The sequence below is a fragment of the Choloepus didactylus genome, chromosome 8 (assembly GCF_015220235.1).
Source record: "Choloepus didactylus isolate mChoDid1 chromosome 8, mChoDid1.pri, whole genome shotgun sequence".
NCBI classification, from domain to species: Eukaryota; Metazoa; Chordata; class Mammalia; order Pilosa; family Megalonychidae; genus Choloepus; species Choloepus didactylus.
In genome coordinates this window covers 13,604,177-13,626,692 of record NC_051314.1, presented here as the reverse complement: position 1 = coordinate 13,626,692, position 22,516 = coordinate 13,604,177, and the positions used below count along the sequence as shown (strand labels likewise).

General features: G+C 40.5%; 1 protein-coding gene across 5 annotated transcripts in view; it reads left to right on the top strand.

The window, feature by feature from the left end:
- Positions 1–22,516, top strand: part of TNRC6B (trinucleotide repeat containing adaptor 6B) — a 315,110-nt gene that overhangs the window by 256,394 nt on the left and 36,200 nt on the right. For all 5 annotated transcript variants that reach the window (XM_037846115.1, XM_037846118.1, XM_037846116.1 and 2 more), the window contains 4 exons: positions 10,211–10,552; positions 12,910–15,252; positions 17,649–17,807; positions 20,913–21,088. In XM_037846115.1, coding sequence (XP_037702043.1) covers positions 10,211–10,552; positions 12,910–15,252; positions 17,649–17,807; positions 20,913–21,088 — 3,020 coding nt within the window. The remainder of the gene's footprint in view (positions 1–10,210; positions 10,553–12,909; positions 15,253–17,648; positions 17,808–20,912; positions 21,089–22,516) is intronic.

The following is a 22,516-nucleotide window of genomic DNA, read 5'->3' as shown; positions in this document are numbered from 1 at the left end:
ATGTCACCTTTTTCATTCATTATTTTGTTTCCTTGGGTCTTCTCTCTTTTTGATTTTGTCAGTCTAGCTAGGGGCTTGTCAATCTTGTTGATCTTCTCAAAGAACCAACTTTTGGTGATATTTATCCTCTCTATTGTTTTTTTGTTTTCTAGGTCATTTATTTCTGCTTTAATCCTTGTTATTTCTTTTCTTGTACTTGGTTTAGTATTGGTTTGCTGTTCATTTTCTAGCTTCTTCAGTTGATCCATTAGTTCTTTGATTTTGGCTCTTTCTTCCTTTTTAATATATGCGTTTAGTGCTATAAATTTCCCCCTTAGCACTGCTTTTGCTGCATCCCATAGGTTTTGGTATGTTGTGTTCTCATTTTCATTCGTCTCTATATATTTAGCAATTTCTCTTGCTATTTCTTCTTTAACCCACTGATTGTTTAGGAGTGTGTTGTTTAACCTCCAGGTATTTGTGAATTTTCTAAGTCTCTGATGGTTATTGACTTCTGATTGTATTCCATTGTGGTCAGAGAATGTGCTTTGAATAATTTCAATCTTTTTAAATTTATTGAGGCTTGTTTTATGTCCCAGCATATGATCTATTCTGGAGAAAGTTCCGTGAGCACTAGAAAAGTATGTGTATCCTGGTGATTTGGGATGTAATGTCCTGTATATGTCTGTTAAATCTAATTCATTTATCAGATTGTTTAGGTTTTCAATTTCCTTATTGGTCTTCTGTCTGGTTGATCTATCTATAGGAGAGAGTGATGTGTTGAAGTCTCCCACAATTATTGTGGAAACATCAATTGCTTCCTTTAGTTTTGCCAGTGTTTCTCTCATGTATTTTGTGGCACCTTGGTTGGGTGCATAGACATTTACGATTGTTATTTCTTCTTGCTGAATTGCCCCTTTTATTAGTATGTAGTGGCCTTCTTTGTCTCTCAAAACATCCCTGCATTTGAAGTCTATTTTATCTGAGATTAATATTGCTACACCTGCTTTCTTTTGGCTGTAGCTTGCATGAAATATTTTTTTCCATCCTTTCACTTTCAGTTTCTTTGTGTCCCTGTGTCTGAGATGAGTCTCTTGTATGCAACATACTGATGGTTCATTTTTTTTTGATCCATTCTGTGAATCTGTATCTTTTAATTGGGGAGTTTAATCCATTTACATTCAACGTTAAAACCGTGAAGGCATTTCTTGAATCGGCCATCTTATCCTTTGGTTTATGTTTGTCATATTTTTCCCCTCTGTCTATTAATATCCTTTTTTGTACCCATACCGAATCTCTTTAGTACTGAACCTTTCTCCAGGTCTCTCTGTTCTTTCTTTGTTTCTCTGTCTGTAGGGCTCCCTTGAGTATCTCCAGTAGGGCAGGTCTCTTGTTAGCAAATTCTCTCAGCATTTGTTTGTCTGTGAAAAATTTAAGCTCTCCCTCAAATTTGAAGGAGAGCTTTGCTGGATAAAGTATTCTTGGCTGGAAATTTTTCTCACTCAGAATTTTAAATATATCGTGCCACTGCCTTCTTGCCTCCATGGTGGCTGCTGAGTAGTCACTACTTAGTCTTATGCTCTTTCCTTTGTATGTGGTGAATTGCTTTTCTCTTGCTGCTTTCAGAACTTGCTCCTTCTCTTCTGTGTTTGACAGTGTGATCAGTATATGTCTCGGAGTGGGTTTATTTGGATTTATTCTATTTGGGGTTCGCTGAGCATTTATGATTTGTGTATTTATGTTGTTTAGAAGATTTGAGAAGTTTTCCCCAACAATTTCTTTGAATACTCTTCCTAGACTTTTACCCTTTTCTTCCCCTTCTGGGACACCAATGAGTCTTATATTTGGACGTTTCATATTATCTATCATATCCCTGAGGTCCATTTCGATTTTTTCAATTTTTTTCCCCATTCTTTCTTTTATGCTTTCATTTTCCATTCTGTCATCTTCGAGGTCACTGATTCGTTGTTCAACTTCCTCTAGTCTTGTACTATGAGTGTCCAGAATATTTTTAATTTGGTCAACAGTTTCTTTAATTTCCATAAGATCATCCATTTTTTTATTTAGTCTTGCAATGTCTTCTTTATGCTCTTCTAGGGTCTTCTTGATTTCCTTTGTCTCCCGTACTATGGTCTCATTGTTCATCTTTAGTTCTTTGAGTAGCTGCTGTAGGTGCTGTGCCTCTTCTGATCTTTTGATTTGGGTGCTTGGGCTTGGGTTATCCATATCGTCTGTTTTTTTCATATGCTTTATAATTTTCTGTTGTTTTTGGCCTCGTGGCATTTGCTGAACTTGATAGGGTTCTTTTAGGATTTGTAGACCAATTGAAGTCCTTATCTCTAATTTATCAGATCTACAGGTTCATGGAGTACACTTTCTCTAACCAGCAGGTGGCGTCCACGAGCCACCTGTTCTCCACAAGCCAGTTCTCCCCTGCTTAGCCTTTTTGGTGAGTTGGGGTGTGAGTCTTGTTGGGTCCAATTGGTGTACCAAGCTTGCGTGTGTAGTTGGTGTTGCCTGCCCTGTGTATGGGGCGTGTTTCTGGGCAGTCAGGAAGGGGGGGGTGGCTGTAACAATCAAATCTCCCTGGTGATCCTAGAGTTTTAAAGCTGCTGCAATAGTCTAATCCTTCAGTTCAGTCCTGCCACAGTTTGTCTCTGCCACTGACCCACAAGTCTTTGGTATTGGCGTATGGCTCCTGAGACTTGCAAGTGGGCCCCTCTTCCAGGCCGTGCACCCCGGGTCCTCTGTTGAGGGATGACTGTGCTATGTCACAGGTGAGTGCCGTCCCCCCAGGGCAGTTCTGGGCTGCTGGGCTGTGTAGGGAGGCTCCCAGTCTGCTGAAATGATGGCTGAATGGGGCTTTGTTAATTCACACTGCTCTACCTTCCCAACTCTGGGACAATCAGCTGAGGTTGCAGGGAAGGCTAATGTGCACGCCCAGTTTTGTGGTGTGTGCCTGTTATTTGAAGCACTTCCGTCACACTGGGTTGTCCGGGGCAGTTCTGGGCTGTGGGGCTGGCGATGGGCAGGAGTGTTTCCTGTCCACCAGGATGATGGCTGTGAGCGGACACCCCCCTTTTCTTGGGAAGTTGTGGTGTGTAGTGAATTTTCTCAGCCACTGGATTATTGCGTTTTGTCTCAGAGCTGTCCTAGTTCTGCTTTTGACTTGACCTGCCCAAATTGCAAGTCTTTGAAGCTTTCTTTATTGGGCTTCTTAGAGTAATTGTTTTAGAAAAAGAAAAAAGGATTAAAAAAAAAAAAAAAAAAGGGCCCTCCTCAGAGATCTAATGGGTTATTGAAATGCTAAGAGACAAAGCAACCAGGGCCATTAAGGAAAGGTCCACAGGGCAGAGAGATCAGCTTTTCTTCGGGATTTGCATATGCGCCTCAGGGCCTGAGCTCGGGCCTGAGCTCTGCCCTTCCCCTTTCTATGTTCACCAGAACTCCAAAAATCCTCCGCTTTTATTTTGGAGTTTTTCGTGTTGTTTTTTTTCTATGCCTGTCTCCTCTCTGCTGGGCTGGCTGCTCTCAGATTCTCTGGTGTCTGGTCTCCGTCTATCTATGGTTGGAGTTTGGATCAGCAGAATGAGTTTCCGATAAGGGCTGCCACTGCAGTTCTCCCTTCTCCTTCCCGGAGCTGACAGCTCCTCCTCCCACGGGACTGAGCCTGGCAGGGAGGGGTGCGGGTCCCCTGGCCGCAAAAACTTACAGATTTCGCTGATCTCAGCAGTTCCACGTTTTCATGAGTGTTGTATGAAGTATGCCCAAAGTCAGATTGCTCTGTGGTGTCCAGTCCACGCAGTTCCTGGCTTTCTACCTACTTTCCGGGAGGAGTAACTAAAACATACAGCTCACCGGTCTGCTATCTTGCCCCGCCTCCTCTGTTTTGTTTTATTAGACTAGCAGGCTGCCAAAGCAGGTCACAAAGTGATGGAAGACTAGTAAAGCCACTACTGGTTCTTAGGAAACTTGGTGATGGAAAACACATTCTCAGATGACAGGACATTACTGTAATATATTTCTAATCAAAAGGAGACTATAGTCTGGGGTTTTGTAGTGATTTATAAAATAAACTTAGATAAACCATTATTAATTTTAATTATCTTACTTAGAGGAAATGGTATTCTCCCATTGTACATTTAGCCAGTTCCCAACCCAAAAGTAGGTTTTCTTTTGGAAGTATCTTTGTATGTAAATTTCTTGTTTGAAATATAAATTATACTTTACTATAGAAATAGTGTTATTGTTACTGGCTCAGTGTCCATATTTTCTAAAGCAACATGCTGTCTAGGAAGGATTTGGGCACATAAGTATTTATATTTATAAGACATTGTGATGATTTAAGGGGACAACAGATGAGAAAATTAGCATTTTCCTGGAAAATCTGGGCACTGTGGTTGCTGGAACATGGTGGTTAGGTTCCTAGGTCTGGCCACAAATCTAATGCTTATGAAACCAAGTACTATTTGTGCTATAGAACCAAGTTGGCTCTGTGTGGGAAGTAGTGTTTCTACTGGAAAATTCAAAATCCATTCAACATTCTTGTTCAAAAAATTTTTTATTATATTTTTCTGGTACTAGATCAGGTCTCAGAAACACATTCCTCTTTCCTTTGCCAAAGTCTTAAAAATCAGACTTTCTTTTCTACTCACTACCATATTATGCTTCCAATTAGGGTCTTTCTCCTACCTACTGTGAAATGGACGAGGGTCAATTTCCATACTCTCACTCCTTCCTGTAAGAAAAATTAAGTAAAATAATCCTAAAGTGAGTTGTGAGTCTGTTTAGGGTCTCCTATGGGGTTTCGTTGTTAGAACCAGCAAGTGGTCAGGGAGTAAAAATAAAAATTATCCCTTAGGTGTGTTAGACTGTAAGTAACCTTTCTCCTGCCCAGTTTTTCAGTCACATCTTCATCTTCATTCCAGGGAGCCTGTCTAGGCACTCTGTGTCTTGTTTTTCTGTTCCCTCAGCTGCAGTTTCTGGGTTCCATTCCTCTCCCCAAAGATGTCTTCTTCCTCAGGCAGTCTTCCCTTTAACTCTGAATCCAGCCCTCTTTCCCCAAGACCCAGTAAGAAAAAATAAAAGGCTGTTTTGGTGCCAAGTCTCTCGTTGAACAGAGGAATGAAGTAATATTTTTCCATATTTCGGAGAAAGAATAGATTCACTATGTATTCTTCTTTTATCTTCCATTATTTAACAACAGAAGAATTAGTGGTGAGAATTTTAGAAGAACAGGACAGGGGTTTTAAGTGGGGCTTATGTGAAGGCATGGGATAAATAATAAAAGGCACTTAAAGCGAGAACTAATGTCCCCCTTTGATGGATATTAGACTTAGACTCAAAAGAGTCTGACAGATTGATATAATAGACGAGATTTAAACAAGATGAAATTTAACATGGATAAAGGATACTAACAAGTTTAAGACCCAGTGGTATGACTATATATTAAGGGAATTGGGACATAGTAATTTAGCCATGTTAAAAAGATGTTGGGGTGATGGTTGGCTTAAGGAGAGTTATCCATATGAAATGACTGATTTATGAAAGCTAATGTGGCCTTAAGTTGTATTAATGGAAATACAGTATTTAGGAAGGGATATGCAGTTCCTCTAATGGGCACTACACTGTGGAAAGAGATGAACCTCCATGGATCATATGGAGATTGGGCCAGATTGGTCAAGGAATTATACCTGTGTCACCTCAGAAAGGGTTAAAACCTGGGGATATTTAGCCTAGAGAAGAGGCCTTTCAGGGGGATTGAGGAACTGTTTTCAAATACTTGAAGGGCTCTGGCAGCCACCACCACTTAACAGGTCCTTGGTAAATGTATGTTGTGTGTTTTGTTCAGTGACACTTGTTCTGGTCCCAAGAGGACCAGTGGTGAGTGAAGGCAACAGGGAAAAGCTTCCAGCTCAGTTTAAGTTTAAAATCTCAGATATTGTTGTCCAGTATCTTGCCCGTTGACTCCACTTGAACATGGCAGAGGGACAGTACCTTTCCGTCAGCGTACCCTAGGTTATGGAGCATTGCAGTACATTTGGCCACAATTCTAACATAGTAGTACCGGATTTTCCCCCAAGTAAATAATTTACAGACTAAACTGCTTACAGCACCTCCACACTTGGAGTGACACCTACATGTTCTAACACTGGCAGGGGCCTATGGCTCAGAGATGGAAAAGGCTGCCTCTAGAGGAATGAATGTAAGGTATTGTAAGACGTGTGGCCCAGACACATGGACATGAAATAGTCTTGAGGGGAGGTGATGAGGACTTGAACCTGGTGAAGAACAGTGATGGTAGAGAGAAGGGAATGGACTGGAGAGATGCTTCTGTTCAACAGAACTAATGTTGATCAGAGGATGGTGTGTGAGGGAAGGAGAGAAATCTAAGATGCCTTCCTTGTTTTTTGACTTGAGGCAGCTGGTTGGATGATGACTTCATTCTTCATTCTTTGAGCTAGGAAATACTGTTGGAGATGCTGGGGAACAAGTTTGAGGGTGAGAGGAAGGGTGAAAGAGCTCTGGGTTGGAATAGTGATTTGGGAAACATTTGTACATAGGTGATAGTTAAAGCCTGAGCATGGCAGTTTGTACTTTAGGAACTTAAATGTTGGAAGGCTCCAGGCCCCACCTAAAAAACTCAGATTTTTTAAAAGATACAACTCTTGGTCAAATTCAGCTGCCATTTGGTAACTCTCTTAGGGCATAGTCAAAAAAGCAGAGGTAGACAGCTGTGGCCCAGGGCTTGGGTCTGACTTACCACCTGTTTTTGTGTACCGCCCATGAGCTAAGAAGGTTTTTTTGTTTGTTTATTTGTTTAATTTTTTTTTTCAGTTTTTAAGGATTTGAAAAAATTAAAAAGAAAAATATTTCATGGGATATGAAAATGACAGGACATTTGTATTTCAGTGTCCATGAATAGTTTTATTGGAAGACAACCACACTCATTTGTTTACATATTTATGTCTAGCTATAGGGTTGAAGAGCTGTGTAGCCTGCAAAGCCTAAGATATTGACTCTCTGGCCCTTTACAAAAAATGTTTGCTAACCCTTGGTGAAGAGGGAAAGGAATGACCAGAAGTGTCAGAAGTTGCAGAAGAGTTGAAGAAAAGGTCCAACGGGGTCCATCAGACAGGCAATTAAGATTTCTGGTTATTTAATGAGGAGAGAAGCTTTCAGTCAGATGTTCAGAGCAAAAGCCAAGATGCATTGGGTTCAGGAAGGTAAAGAAAAGGAGACAGTGCTTCGGGGTTTCTGAAGCTTGTTCAGTGGGCCTGGACCACTGGCTGTGTGGCATCAGACTTGGAGATTGTATTGCATTATCATTTAATGTTCTTCAGTCATGGGCTGCCTGAAGAAAGTTTCAGCCTAAAATAATGTCTTTTCTTGAGTTTGTTTTTTAATTACTACTTCAGAAATTTTTTTTTTTAATGTTTGGTACCATCAGGGTAGTTATAGGAAACCTTATCGGTCCTATGTAGCAATTGGGTTTGTGTTGCATATATACTTAAAAATTAAAAACTTAGAAACCTGCCTGTTTCTGAATTCTCATAGATTAAAGAGTTTTTTATCTGCAAAAGTGGCATTTTACTAAATTTTTTCAAAAATAGAGCAATTGAAAGTTTAAACTGTAGGATGTGAGAATGATGTAAGATAAAGGAAATGGGGAAGGGGAAAAGATAACAGTCATTGGGGTACAGAAATGGTTTTTAGAAGTAAATGAATAGAAATGAGAAAATAGAATACCTAGTAATATCTTTATTTCCCTTTGATACAGAGATCATGTTATATTCCTTTATTTTGAGCAGCTCATCTTCAGAAACATTTATACTATAATCTAACGACCATTGAGATTTGGAAGAGAAAAGAGAGGGCCTGAAAGGTAACATGTTCAGTCTTGAGGATTCCTCCCTCTTTTGTTATCTTCTGATGTTCTGGAGTGTGGTGTGGCATACACACTGATTTTGATGACTTTGATTTGGACATCGGGAGTCAGATTGGGCTAGGCATCCTGCCTCACAGCTGCATTGCTCTCCAGTTAGAGTGCCTCGAATTCTGATCGGTCTTTAAGTGCTTAAAGTTCCTTGAATTCAAAGAAAGGTGCAAAAAAAAAGAAGAATAATAATTCACTGAAATCCTGAAATACCATTTCCTTGTAACTATTTGTGCTGCAGGCCTTTTCTGGACTCTGCATCCTGGAGTGATTGATCTTCTGGGTCAGAGCTCCTTATTGGAAGGAAAGTAATTGAGGCATGGTCCCATCTTTTAATGACTTTATCTTTTACTGTCCATTCTGTCTCTGATGTAATGGTGGGAAAATGCCTAAAGAGCTTCTGCAAGGAATCTTGCACTATGATATGATGCTCGTCGGATTTCTTTGGTTAAAACAGTGCTGTGACTGCTGTAAAATTAGTCAGACTGGTCTTCAGACCTCAGCCCTGTAGGCTGCCCATTTTGTTTTGCAGGGCTTCTAGCTGCTATGACTGTGTTAAGGCATTAGCAGACCTGGTTAACTTAAAATGAATGTTCTGGCCCTTTTATATAGAGGCAACCTTGCATACACATAGCTACTTCCACCTTATAAACCAGTTGGGAAGAATCCCAGCCTTTGCCGAATTCTTGTTTATTCACATAGTAAAAGGAAAAGGGATTGGGAATCCTCTAGACTTAGACAGAAAACCAATCTTTATATAATTAATCTCTATTTGTTAATTTAAGTTTCTCATCCACCAGCTGTTATAGGTCATGCAGAGCTGTTATAGGTCATGTTATTAGGCAATGGCTAATTTATTTTCTTAAGTCACACATTTATTCTGCTCATGAGATTATGAATCCTCTGATCTTCCTTCCTTACTGGGAGGCCCAGTACTGCCTCATGATTGGCTAAGGTTAAACCCAGAGGCTGTCTTAAAGTTAATCCAGGGTCTACTCTTTTCTCTGGTACTTACAGTATTTGGTCAGTGTCACTGGTGGTATAGATTAGGTACCCTGATTTCTGATGATGTGTCTCTCTCCTCATAAAGGGGTCAGTTAAATCACCAACATGTTGGCCCAGCATCATTTCAACCGTTTAAAGCAGCACTGCCACTAGAGCTGGCCCTCACTTTGCTCTGGATGGCAGGGGATGTTAGCCTCAGAGTCATCTCAATTGTCAGGCTCAGTGATTATTTCAGAACTGCTGCCAGCCTCCATTTGCCTGGGAGATTTTCATGGAAAGGGTGGGGGTCTTTTGTAGGATGAGGCAAGAGAGGTGCAGATCCAGGAGAAAAATCTCTGTAGGGTTGAGAGGGGAAAGCCAAAGGGTCCTGCACAGTGCAGCTTCATATTGTCCCACACATTCCCATACTTCCTGTTTGGGAAGTTTTAAAAATTTTAAAAATTGAGGTAAAAACATTAAAGTATTTAAAGTAAACAGGAAAAGTATCTACATTTTCAAATTCTTATTTTTAAAAAAAGTTGAAAAAGCACACAAGGGACACTTTGTAAGAGATTTACAATATTTCTAATGTTCACACATAGGGCAGAGCAATAGTCTTAGAGTTCAGGTGGCTGTAGAAACCAAAACCAAGTCAAGTTTTGTGATTCTCTAGGCCTGAGTTTCCCTGTAGGGTCTCTTCTGTGTCAGACCCTAAGAACAAAAAGATGAAAGATGGGTCCCTGCCCTTGAGGAATTTTCGGCCTGGTGAGGGAGAAGGGCCTGGCCTGTAAATGGAGAATTTCAACATATATGGTAAATTCAGTGGTAGAGAGAGATGACACAAAAGAAGGGTCCTCAGTCCACCCAGTCCAGGGACTTCAGGAGAGGTTTCTCAGAGGTAGGTCTTTAAGACTGTGGGTAAAGGGAAGGGCCTTGGGCCCAGAGCCTTTGAACCTTTACCAGGGAGGTTGTCTGAGCCCATATGTACAGATATCTCTGTTCTCCAGGGAACTCCAGTTTTCATTGAGAGGAGTTGATGAAGATTGCTTCCCTCTGCCCCTTGATCAATGCATTGTGATTCCATGATACTGCTGTCTTTGAATCCTTGTCACTGTCCCTCCCCACCACCACCACTACCTTCAGTAAACTGAAGATGCTGTGGAGGCTTTGGAAGGACTTTGTCCCTTGAGAGTACAGTGAAAGGAGAAGAGTCATCTTATTAGAATCGGTCTCATGTAAGCTGTCTTAAAAATACTCTTCAGAAAAATGTATTTGGTTTCAAAGACCTCTCTCCCAACCTCTCTCTTTCAGTGCCCGAAGTGACGAAACCAAGTTTAAGCCAACCAACGGCCGCCAGCCCGATTGGCAGCTCTCCATCGCCACCAGTCAATGGTGGCAACAATGCCAAAAGGGTGGCAGTGCCGAACGGACAACCGCCAAGCGCCGCCCGCTACATGCCTCGGGAGGTGCCGCCGCGATTCCGTTGCCAGCAGGACCACAAAGTGTTACTAAAGCGTGGGCAGCCCCCTCCACCGTCCTGCATGCTCCTTGGGGGTGGAGCGGGGCCTCCTCCCTCCACGGCACCTGGAGCAAACCCAAACAACGCACAAGTGACAGGAACGCTGCTGCAGAGTGAGAGCGGGACTGCACCAGGTATGGAGTCAGCATCGGTGAGAAGTTTCACAGCTACCAAAAGTTGGTAGTGGTTCGACTTTGCACTTGCATTGCCTGGTGTAAAGTATACAAAAATCATTAAATTATATAGAGCTATTGGAATTACTCAAAAAATGAGAGGGTGTGAAATGTGTATAGTCATTTCTCTTCTGAAACTGGGTTTTGTTGTTCTGTAAGTGTGTGTTCTTGACGTATGAGGCTAATGTAGCTGTGGTTTGTTACTGCTGGGTTTTGTTTTTTTTTTTTTCCTTTTCAGACAAGAGTATTACTACTTTGAGCCTCCATAGTTCCAGTTGTCACCACAAGTATGTGCTCAGGGTCTGCTTGAAAGTGGGGCTAGCTTAGTGTAGAAGCTTGTTCGGAATCTTCAGACACCTGTGAATACACTTACAGAATGCTAGGAGTATAGAGAGAATGGTCTCTTAGATAACAGTAATAGAATCTGGAGAGGATACCAAAGAATACCATTCTATAGTCTATCAATAGATTTTTTAAAATCAGTATTTCCCTGAATTTTTACCTATTTGGTTAAAAACTGTGTGTAGAACATGTGAGAGTAATTAACAGCACTGAATTATATATGTGAAAGTGGTTAAAAGGGGAAATTTTAGGTTGTAGAAATGTTATTAGAATAAAGATTTTTTAAGAAAAATATATGTAGACACTAGGGATCTTTAGCTGGAGGGTTCTCCTAGAAGTTTTAGAGTTTTTAATATATGAAAATCAGCTAGAGGCTAAGAATCTTCAAATACCTATTTTATTAGGTGATTAATTTCCACTTATCTCTTAAAATGTTTCTTGAGACTATATTAAAATTCAGAACTTGAACACCATCATATTTGGCAAGGACAATGAATGGATGGTTGTCACCAATAGGATGCTTTCTTTTACTTGTGAGTTTGAACTTAGAATTGCCCAGAAAATTGTCACCAGCTCCTTGTGTGCAGAGTGAGGGTGGTGACACAGGCTTCATGCAGAGGTCAGCCCGATCCACAAAGCTTCCCTGGGTTGACTGTCAGGCCAGCCTGGAGCAGAAAGGGGAAGGCTTCCTGGCCCTTTCTTCCTGACTCCTCATAACCAGTTGCGAAAGGAAGCATGTGAGGGGTGGTCATGTTGAGTGGCTCTGCTGCTGAGAATACCCAGACCTGGAGGTAGATCCTGAACCAGTGTGAGTCAGATCTCCTGTTTACACTACTAACACCAAGGAGCCCCTAAATCTCAAGAGTTTGGGATTATATATTGCCTTATCTTACATGATTCTATATAAATACTTTTTTTCAACTTCATGTTGATTTAAGACTGCTTGGTTAAAGGACTTAAAATAAGTTTAGAAGAAATTATCTAATAAAAATATGCCATTTTTTTCCTGCCATGTATGGTAAATTCCTCCAAAATCTGTGCTGAGCTGGACTAGTTTATCAGATTAAGTTTCTCAGGGTGAGCACTATCTGGTTCATGCTGTATGCCCCCAGCATCTAACTCGGTGGACATTCATCATTCAAAAGATGCTTACTGAGCAGCATTGCACTGGCCACTGTGTGGAATTTAAACGTATGCAAGATAAGTTCTTTGCCTACAAGGTGCTAAAGTGGGAGAGGAAGACAAGAACATAGTTAACTATAGCACTGACTAAAATGGCTCTAGGCAGAGAAAGATTATTTTCAGGTGATGAACTCAATAAAAAGCTTCATAGAAGAAATAGCACTTGAACTAGGACCAGAAAGATGAGTAAAATTTCAGTGTGTGAAGTCAGGAGGAAAGACATTAGGTTCTGATGTGGGGTGACACCTACGTGAGAAGGCACAAGTTATGGTGGAATTTCAAGTAATGTGGAATGTGGGCATCTACATAGAAAGTAGTGGAAGATAAGACTAGAAAGAGAAAGGTTCGTTGGTCCCAAGCTCATGGAGCATCTTGATCAGATGCCAGACCAAGGAGATTCGTTTTATTCTTATGGACTGAAGAACTGTTAAAGCTTTGCATACAGCAGTGATATAATCAAAGGTGTGCTGTAGAAAAATCACTCCAGCAAGGTGTGTTTAGAATAGATTGGACATAGCGAGTCAGTTTAGAGTGTTACGGCAATTGTCCCAAGATAGAAGGCTGTTCCCTGTCAATTGGAATTGCAAGGAGATAGGTTTGAGAGATGTTTTGGAGTTAGCAAAATAAAACAAGCAGGTGAGATGGAAGAGAAAAGATTGACTAAGACCATTTGTGATAATGCAGTTTAACCAGCTAATGGGGAAATGTGGTGATCTCTCTTAAGGGCAGTCTGAGTTTAAGGTGTTAATGTGTCTTCCAGATGTAGCTGTGATTGATAAAAATATCTTTTCCAGATTCAACCCTTGGAGGTGCTGCTGCTTCAAATTATGCAAATTCCACTTGGGGCCCGGGAGCCTCCTCCAACAACGGCGCCTCCCCCAACCCTATTCACATCTGGGACAAGGTGATTGTAGACGGGTCTGACATGGAAGAGTGGCCTTGTATTGCCAGCAAAGACACTGAGTCTTCTTCCGAAAACACCACCGACAACAGTGCCTCGAACCCTGGCTCTGACAAGAGCATGCTGCCAGGAAGCACCACTGGGGGCAAAGGGAAAGGGAGCCAGTGCCAGTCTGCAAGTTCTGGGAGTGAGTGTAATCTTGGGGCCTGGAAATCTGACCCTAAAGCTAAATCTGGTCAATCTTCCAACTCTACTGCAGAGAGCAACAATGGACTAGGGAATTGGAGGAATGTGAGTGGTCAGGATAGGATTGGACCTGGCTCTGGCTTCAGCAACTTTAACCCAAATAGCAACCCATCTGCCTGGCCAGCACTGGTCCAAGAAGGAAATTCTAGGAAAGGGGCATTGGAAACAGATAATAGTAATTCCAGTGCACAGGTTAGCACAGTAGGTCAGGCATCCAGGGAACAGCAGTCAAAGATGGAAAATGCGGGTGTTAATTTTGTTGTCTCTGGCAGAGAACAGGCTCAAATTCATAACACTGATGGACCAAAAAACGGAAACACTAACTCCTTGAACTTAAGTTCACCAAACCCCATGGAGAATAAGGGAATGCCTTTTGGAATGGGATTGGGGAACGCCTCCAGGAGCACTGATGGCCCTTCACAAAGCACTGGAGATCGAAAGACTGGGAGTGTTGGATCTTGGGGTACAGCGAGGGGGCCTTCTGGAACTGACACAGTCTCTGGACAAAGCAATTCTGGAAACAGTGGGAACAATGGAAAGGATAGAGAGGACTCCTGGAAAGGAGCTTCTGTTCAGAAATCAGCCGGGTCAAAAAATGACTCTTGGGACAATAACAGGTCTACGGGTGGGTCCTGGAACTTTGGCCCTCAGGACTCTAATGACAACAAATGGGGTGAAGGGAACAAAATAACATCTGGGGTCTCTCAGGGAGAATGGAAACAGCCGACTGGGTCTGACGAGTTGAAAATTGGAGAATGGAGTGGTCCAAACCAACCAAATTCTAGCACTGGAGTATGGGACAATCAAAAGGGCCACCCCCTCCCTGAAAACCAAGGCAATGCCCAGGCTCCCTGTTGGGGAAGATCTTCCAGCTCCACAGGAAGTGAAGTTGGAGGTCAAAGCACTGGAAGCAACCACAAAGCAGGAAGTAGTGACAGTCACAATTCTGGCCGTCGGTCATACAGGCCCACACATCCTGATTGTCAGGCTGTCTTGCAGACTCTTTTGAGCCGAACTGATTTGGACCCCAGGGTGCTTTCAAACACTGGCTGGGGCCAAACTCAAATTAAGCAGGACACAGTGTGGGATATTGAAGAGGTGCCAAGGCCTGAGGGGAAATCTGACAAAGGAACTGAGGGGTGGGAGAGCGCTGCCACACAGACCAAGAACTCAGGGGGCTGGGGAGATGCACCCAGCCAAAGCAATCAAATGAAGTCTGGGTGGGGGGAGCTCTCAGCCTCTGCAGATTGGAAAGACCCCAAGAACACAGGGGGCTGGAATGACTTTAAGAACAACAACTCTTCCAGCTGGGGAGGAGTACGACCAGACGAAAAGACACCTTCCTCTTGGAGTGAGAATTCCAGCAAGGATCAGGGGTGGGGAGGTGGACGCCAGCCCAATCAAGGATGGACTTCTGGAAAGAATGGTTGGGGAGAGGAAGTTGATCAGGCAAAAAACAACAATTGGGAAAGTTCTGCAAGTAAACCTGTGTCTGGGTGGGGTGAAGGAGGACAGAATGAAATTGGAACTTGGGGTAATGGTGGGAATGCAAGCATAGCCTCAAAAGGTGGATGGGAAGATTGCAAAAGATCTCCAGCATGGAATGAGACGGGCAGACAGCCCAATTCCTGGAATAAACAGCACCAACAGCAGCAGCAGCCACAGCAGCCATCGCCACCACAACCAGAGGCTTCTGGTTCATGGGGAGGCCCACCCCCACCCCCTCCAGGCAATGGACGACCTTCCAATTCCAACTGGAGCAGCGGGCCCCAGCCAACCACCCCGAAGGACGAGGAACCCAGCGGTTGGGAAGAGCCGTCCCCACAGTCAATTAGTCGGAAAATGGACATCGATGATGGCACTTCAGCATGGGGAGACCCTAACAGTTATAACTACAAGAATGTTAATCTGTGGGATAAGAATTCTCAAGGGGGCCCGGCACCTCGAGAACCAAACCTCCCTACCCCGATGACTAGTAAATCAGCATCAGGTAAGAAACGACTTTTTCTTGCAAGATATGATGAGAAGAAGTCCTAAACCAAGACCTTTTTATTAAGCTGCATTTATTCAACTTAGCTTCGTTCTGTCTTTCCTATGTTTTTGTTGTTAACAGAACTTTTCTTTTTATAAAATGATAGCATTAGCAGATGGCAGTAGTACATTTTATTTAATGTTCTTTCTTGGCAGAAGGAAAAGATGGCACCCTTGCTTTAGTCCCACCCCCCCAAAATAATTTTTTTTTTTTCAATTTGTATTAGTCTGCAGAACCCATAGTCTTTTATCTTGCTAAAAAAACTGTGCCCTAGATTATAAAATAAAGGATTAAAATAGAAGAAGTAGACTAGGTTTCCATTCTGGTTCTACCTGTGATAGATTCTTTGTGTTGTTCCAGAAACTCTCAGAATGCTGTAGCAGAACTGGTATCTGGGAGTTTTCACTCATTTTCCGGATGATTTTTAATGAGTAACAAGAAGCCTTGTTATCTCATGGTAATTGGTGGCCCAGAATTACTGAATTTTAAAGGAGAGTTGTCAGCAGACTCTTTCTTTGATATTGCAAGTTGTATATTTGCACGTTTTTAAAACTTTCTTCTTTCCCTATTTGAATAGGAAATATCAGACCTAGTAAATTAAAACTAGTACTGGTGATGTGTACATGGCCATGTAGATAAGGTTGCTTGTGGCCACACATTGAAGGCAAAACTCTAGAAACATGAAATGCCACTCACGAGGGAACTGATCCAATAGCATGGTTTACTTAGAAAAATAAAAAAGGGAGTGCCGGTGATGTCATACTGAATTAGTTTAGTGTTGTCAACTTGAATGTCCCCATAAAGCACATAGTTCAATGAATTGTCTTCTTTTCAAGCCTTCTTTTATTTAAAATTAATTGAAATATTAATTATTAGTATCCCCTCCCCCAAATAAGCCTATCTTGTTTGATCATTCAGTGAATCCTGTTCTGCCTCACTTAGCAATTGATTATTGGGGGTGGGGTGGGGGGGGTGGAGCTATAAAGTAATTTTTTTTAAATTGAGATGAAATTCCAGTTAAAGTGAACAATTTGATGGCTTTTAGCATATCCACAGGGTTTTGCAACCACCATTTGTATTTACTTCCAAAATATTTTCATCGTACCAGGAGAAAACCTCATACCCATTATAAATGATTATTTTAACTAGTTAAATTTATTAAATATTGAAAAGAGTGAGGAAGGAAATTAAGATTTACCATTAACTCACTATCTGGAATTTATCTAAAATAAAACTTTCTTACATTAAAAACAATTGTTTGCATACATCAAAACTTGGAAACTGTATAGATAAGCAAAATGTGATAAATTAAAGGATCTCTGCCCCTAGGCTCTTTCTCCACAGGTAATGTTTTAGAAGTTTGTGTCTCATTCAGAATTTTTGTTCATACCTATAGAAATCTAAACATTGTAAGCTATCCTTTTAAAATTTTCCACAGAAGGGACTGAACTCTATTTATGTATACATGTATATGTGTGTATATAGATAAGCTTTCCATATTAGACATACAATTCTATCTTTTGTTTCATATATAGTATTTTGTGGATGACCCATAATTGATCTAAATAGTCATCTTTTTTTTTTCTAATTAGTGAAGTTGTAGGTTTACAGAACAATCATGCACTAGTCCCCCTCCTTTTTTTAATTCATTTTATTGAGATATATTCACATACCATGCAGTCATACAAAACAAAGCGTACATTCAGTTGTTTACAGTACCATTATATAGTTGTGCATTCATCACCAAAATTAATTTTTGACATTTTCATTACCACATACACAAAAATAAGAATAAAAATTAAAGTGAAAAAGAGCAATTAAAGTAAAAAGGAACACTGAGTGCCTTTTGTTTTATTTTGTTTTGTTTTTCCTTCCCCCATTTTTCTACTCATCCATCCATAAACTAGACAAAGGGAAGTGTGGTCCACATGGCTTTCCCAATCACATTGTCACCCCTCATAAGCTACATTTTTATAAAAATCGTCTTCAAGATTCATGGGTTCTGGGTTGTAGTTTGATAGTTTCAGGTATTACTAGTCCCCTTTTTGATGGGACAGTTTTGTTGCTTCCAAATATTCCACTAGCAGTGATGCATTGTCATACATATGATTTTATCTCCTCTGATAAGTATACCTGTGGTATAATTTCCTAGCACTGGAATTATTGGGTCAAAAATTAGTTGCATTAAAATTTTTTTGAACTAACATTGCCATTTACCCTCCATGAAGGTTTAGCCAGTTTATATTGCTACCTGCAGAATATAGGTGTGAATGTTCCTTCCCCTTCCCCCCAACTAGACATTACAGTGTTTGATTTAGCAATTGTTCTTAGAGATACGTTTCCTTTCTTCATAGTCTGGAGCAAAAGCACACCACCTGCTCCAGATAATGGTACTTCAGCTTGGGGTGAGCCAAACGAAAGCAGTCCTGGGTGGGGTGAAATGGAAGATACAGGAGCATCGACCACAGGCTGGGGGAACACACCCTCCAGCGCGCCAAATGCCATGAAACCTAGTGAGTACACGGCATTTTTATTTTCAAGGGATTCTGGGTTAACTTGGGGAGGGGGGTGTCAGACATTTTGGTGAGGGCTGTTGAGTGTTGAGACCACTGTTTCACTGAGGGTCAGGACCTTGAGAGTTAAATAAATGGTTTACAGCAAATGGTGGTAAGTTCGTTGAACTTGTAATAATGTTAAGATATTTACAATGGACTAAAAGTCAAAAGACTGTTTTGTTTTGTTTTAAATTAGATTTAGTATCTGGCCAGAATTGAGATTTTGATGTGATTTTTTAGCCCAAAAATCTAAATTTGTTCTACCATATGTATTTTGCATTCCCACTCTTTTGTTAGTATAATTTAAAATAAGAGTCCTGTGCTTTATAATTTGGAACATGATCTCCCCTGCCCAATGACTTTGTCCTCCTCCTCCTTCTTTTCCCCCTCATCTCTATTCTCATACATCTGCCCACATAGGAACATTGAAGGTTTTTTGAACCCAAAAGAAGTTTTCTTATTTGAATTTTTTGAACAAAGCATGTCATGCTGCTTCTTAATCATTGGAAATCTAAGTGATACTTGATCCACAGGAATAGTCACAGTAATTTGCAAAACTGTAAAATGATGCTATGGAATGTCTTGTTGGATGTTCTTGGAACAAAAGATTCTGTTTCAAGTGCCATTTTCACTTGTTTGTAGCTTTCTCAAAAATACTCTGACTTCTATTTTCTACAATATAGCAGATTTAAGGGATTGTCTTTCTGTTAAATGATGTGGCCATACCAAATGCTTAAAATTTGAACAAGAGTTAAAATTCCTTTGTGAGGTATAATTGTGTGATATTTGGGGCTCTTATAGTGCCACACAAAGAAATTTGATCTTAGCTATATTCTAGAATTTCACACTTGTGCCTACATAACCAGAATGAATTTTTGAAAGTTCAGATCCCTCTATCGAAATTGCTATATAAAGATTTGTTTTCATCAAGATTTTCATTATAAAATCAGTTGTATCATCAAGTGGGCTAGAAATAGATCCAAAATGCTGTTGGAAGACAATAACAGAGACTTGACACAAAGAGTACCTTCAGGATGTTTATGCATCTTTACCTACCTCAGGATCACCTTTCTTCCATCACAAAATCCTCACTTTTCTCCAGATTCTAAAAATTTCTTCTCCTCTTCGGGATCTTCTGTAGTTCTAGTTCATGCCCTTTTTCTGGGTAATTTGATTGTGTAATGCACATAGGAAGGGGCTAGATTATCACAGACTGCCAGTTGATGCTGATAGTTAACATGATCTTCTCTGGTCTGCATATGTCTTAAATTTAATGTTACAGGTCTCAGGTTGAAAATTAGAGCTCTCTTTTTTTATCTTTTCTGTAAGAAAACATTAGGTAAAAGTTCAGTTTCTTTCTCTAAGAGAAGGGTTACCTGGATGTGTTTTTAATAAGGGGGTCAGTTATGTTTTTTTATATTGGGTTTTTAATTTCTCTTGCTTGCCAGTGGATGGTATAACAATATGATATATTATATTATTATAATATAAACCAGTTTATATTTACAAATATAAACCAGTCATTTAAACTTATCATCCCATACACAAGGAGACAATTTTGGTTATCAGTGGCCCTTCCAGTGGCAGGGAAAAAGCACTCCATCCCTGCCACTTGCTGCCCAGTCAGCAACTCCTTTATGTGGCTAAGATAAAACCCATGGATTTATCAGATTCACTTTGTTTGGGGGTGAGATGCCACAGTTGGAAGAAATCAAGTTCCCTGTGCATTGTGGTGCTTGATTTTAGCCTAGGTCGCTGTCATAGGCCTGTTCCTAGGGAGTAGTCATAAGAGGGAAAAGCCTGGAAGAGCCACTTTTCTGGCTTCAGACTTCGTATGAAGCTATCTAAATCAAATGACTGCCCTTTCCCCAAATGTCCTGTCATTTGGTAAAGTGAAGGTGTGGTGTGACTGGAGCTACTAGGAGAGAGAATGGATTTCCCCTTCTAACATTATTTCATACAGCATTATTCAGAGTGTAACCTTCAGTTCCATGCAGTATTTTTAGAGATAAATTAAAGATTTATTCCAACCTGCAAATTAAAGACCTTTGTTTTGAAGGGGTTGTTGGTAGAATAGACTAAGGGTACTAACATCCTGCTTCCTTGAGTCTTAGAGCCCTCTTCTGGACTTCTGTCTGTCCTCCTCCCTTCTCTGTCCTCCATATCTCCTCCTCCTGTCTTTAAAGACCATTGCTTACCCACTGTCTTTGCCTAGGATCTTTTTAGTATCTAGTAAGTATCAAGTATATGAATCTCATAAGTTTCAAGTTTCCATGGCTATGTGAATTTCTCCTTTCGCCGTAATTTTGGTATTCATCTTATAAATTTTTCTTTTTTTCATTCTCTTTTTTTCTCTCCATTTCATCCCAAATACTTGTTCTTTATCATACCTCCTATTTTAATGTCCATCATATATAAAGAACATAAAGTATTTTAGGGAGGGTAAAACTGAGGACTGCAGTAAATCATACTCATTAAGAAGAACAAATTTCTCTTACTTGAGATATGAAATTTCTTATATGATTCTAGCCTTTCATCTGAGGGCCATTTTGACCTTAAAATCTGGAGCTAAACTTAAGTGCCTCATCACTTTCAAGAATAATAAAATTGATGATCCATGCAACAACATGGATGAACCTTGAAGACATTGTACTGAGTCAGATAAGCCAGACACAAAAGGTATATTGTATGGTCTCTCTTACATGAGATACCTAGACAAAACGAACTTAATAGAGACAAATGGTGGTTTATAGGTTACCAAAGGCAGGGGGAGGGAATCATAAGTTCTTCTCAATTTTGGAATACCTATGAACTTGGTGTAAGGGGGAAAGCATTGAACCAGAAAGTCTTGATTTTGTGGTTTGTTGACTTACTCTAGGGTATTGAACCTTTATGGATTTCAGTTTCTTGTTCTCTAAAATGGGAATAATATCATTTGTCCTGCCACGTGGATGGGAGTAGGTCAAATCGCAAATACATTAAAATCCTGCGTCTGCAATGAATTATTGTGGTTATTGTTAAATGTAGCTATTGCATACAATAATTGATTCTTTCCATAAAAAGATTCCAAATCTATGCAAGATGGCTGGGGGGAGAATGACGGGCCAGTGACAGGAACTCGCCATCCCAGCTGGGAAGAGGAGGAGGATGGAGGAGTCTGGAACACCGCCGGCTCTCAGGGAAGTGCTTCCTCTCACAACTCTGCAAGCTGGGGACAAGGAGGAAAGAAGCAAATGAAGGTAGTCCACTTATGAAATAACTGAGCCTGTTTATTCATTCTTAGAAGACAGAACTGAGGCAATTTTAATGGAAAGAGTGGGGCAGCTGGAGCTGTCAGGGTCCTGAAAGCAAATGACTACTCGCCCCTCCCCTGTTGGGACCTTGAAACCTTGAACTGCAAAACTTTTTCAGTGGGTAAAATGGAATTTTAAAAGATGAGAGTGGATTTTTTCCTGCTTTGAGTTTCCACATTACAATAATTCTTTGGAAGCTGTCAAGGCACAGTTTATAAGTGCTTTGTGCGTTTGCATTCGAAAGCCAAAGACATCTTTAGAGTAGATCTCCATGAATATGTAGATGAGAAACCAAAGTCAGATAATACTGGCTTCTCCAGTGGCCATCAGCATAACTGGATTGTATCTGATTTGGGAAATTCCAAGGCCTGGAATGGAACCCTTCTCCCATCAAAGTGAAATACCAATTCATAATCCCACTGTAGGTACTGAATGATTTATCTCCATCCTGAACCACCTGGTATTATCTTAGAACAGCTCAGTTTCCTCTTTGAATTGCATAATTTGATGAGGACTTTGGTTTTTAACCTACAGAATTGGCTTTGAACCACCCTCTCAGCAGAAGCACTCTATTTTCATTCCAGCCTTTCATTGGACGAATGAATTGTTGGAAATAAGAAATGGGCAGCCATATACTTGACTGCAACATGAGAGCCTATGAAACGCTTTACAGCTAATATTCTCCCAGGTTTCAAATGCCAGATGCTGTTTAGAAGGTCTTCAGGTAGCTAAGGCTTGTGTCTTTTCATCTGCTTTGTCATTAGGATACTGATTTTTTTCTTTTCTAAATACCTTAATTTTCTTATAATAAAATTATAGATTGTTCCTACTAGAGGCAATTTGTTTAAGCAGTCATTCACAGGTTTCACTCTTTTAAAGACTTGAACTTCCAAGGAATTATTCAGTAAGATTTTCAGAGATTTTTTTTTTTTAATTAAATTCAGTTTTATTGAAATACATTTGCACACCATACAATCATCCATGGTATACAATCCACTGTCCACAGTATGATAACATAGTTATGCGTTCATCACCACAATCTATCTCATTTTCAGAGATTTTTGTACTCTTAGGTTGCCTAGTCTGCTTTTGGCTTTCTTTTGGTTATTTATAAATTAACAATCAGACCAAATTGAAAAACAGTACAAAATACTGCTGACTGAAAGGAAGCAACTGAGGAAAAAGTACTGAATAACCCCAGCTGGGTAGCAGCCAAGATTTAATAATTAAGTTCATCGGGAATTGAGCTGTTCAGCTCCATAAACAGTGATTCTAGCCTCTTACCTGAGAGCTGTTTTGACCTTAAAACCTGAAACTGCCTCATCACTTTCAAGAATAACATCAATATGATCCATGCGACAAGCCAGATAGAAA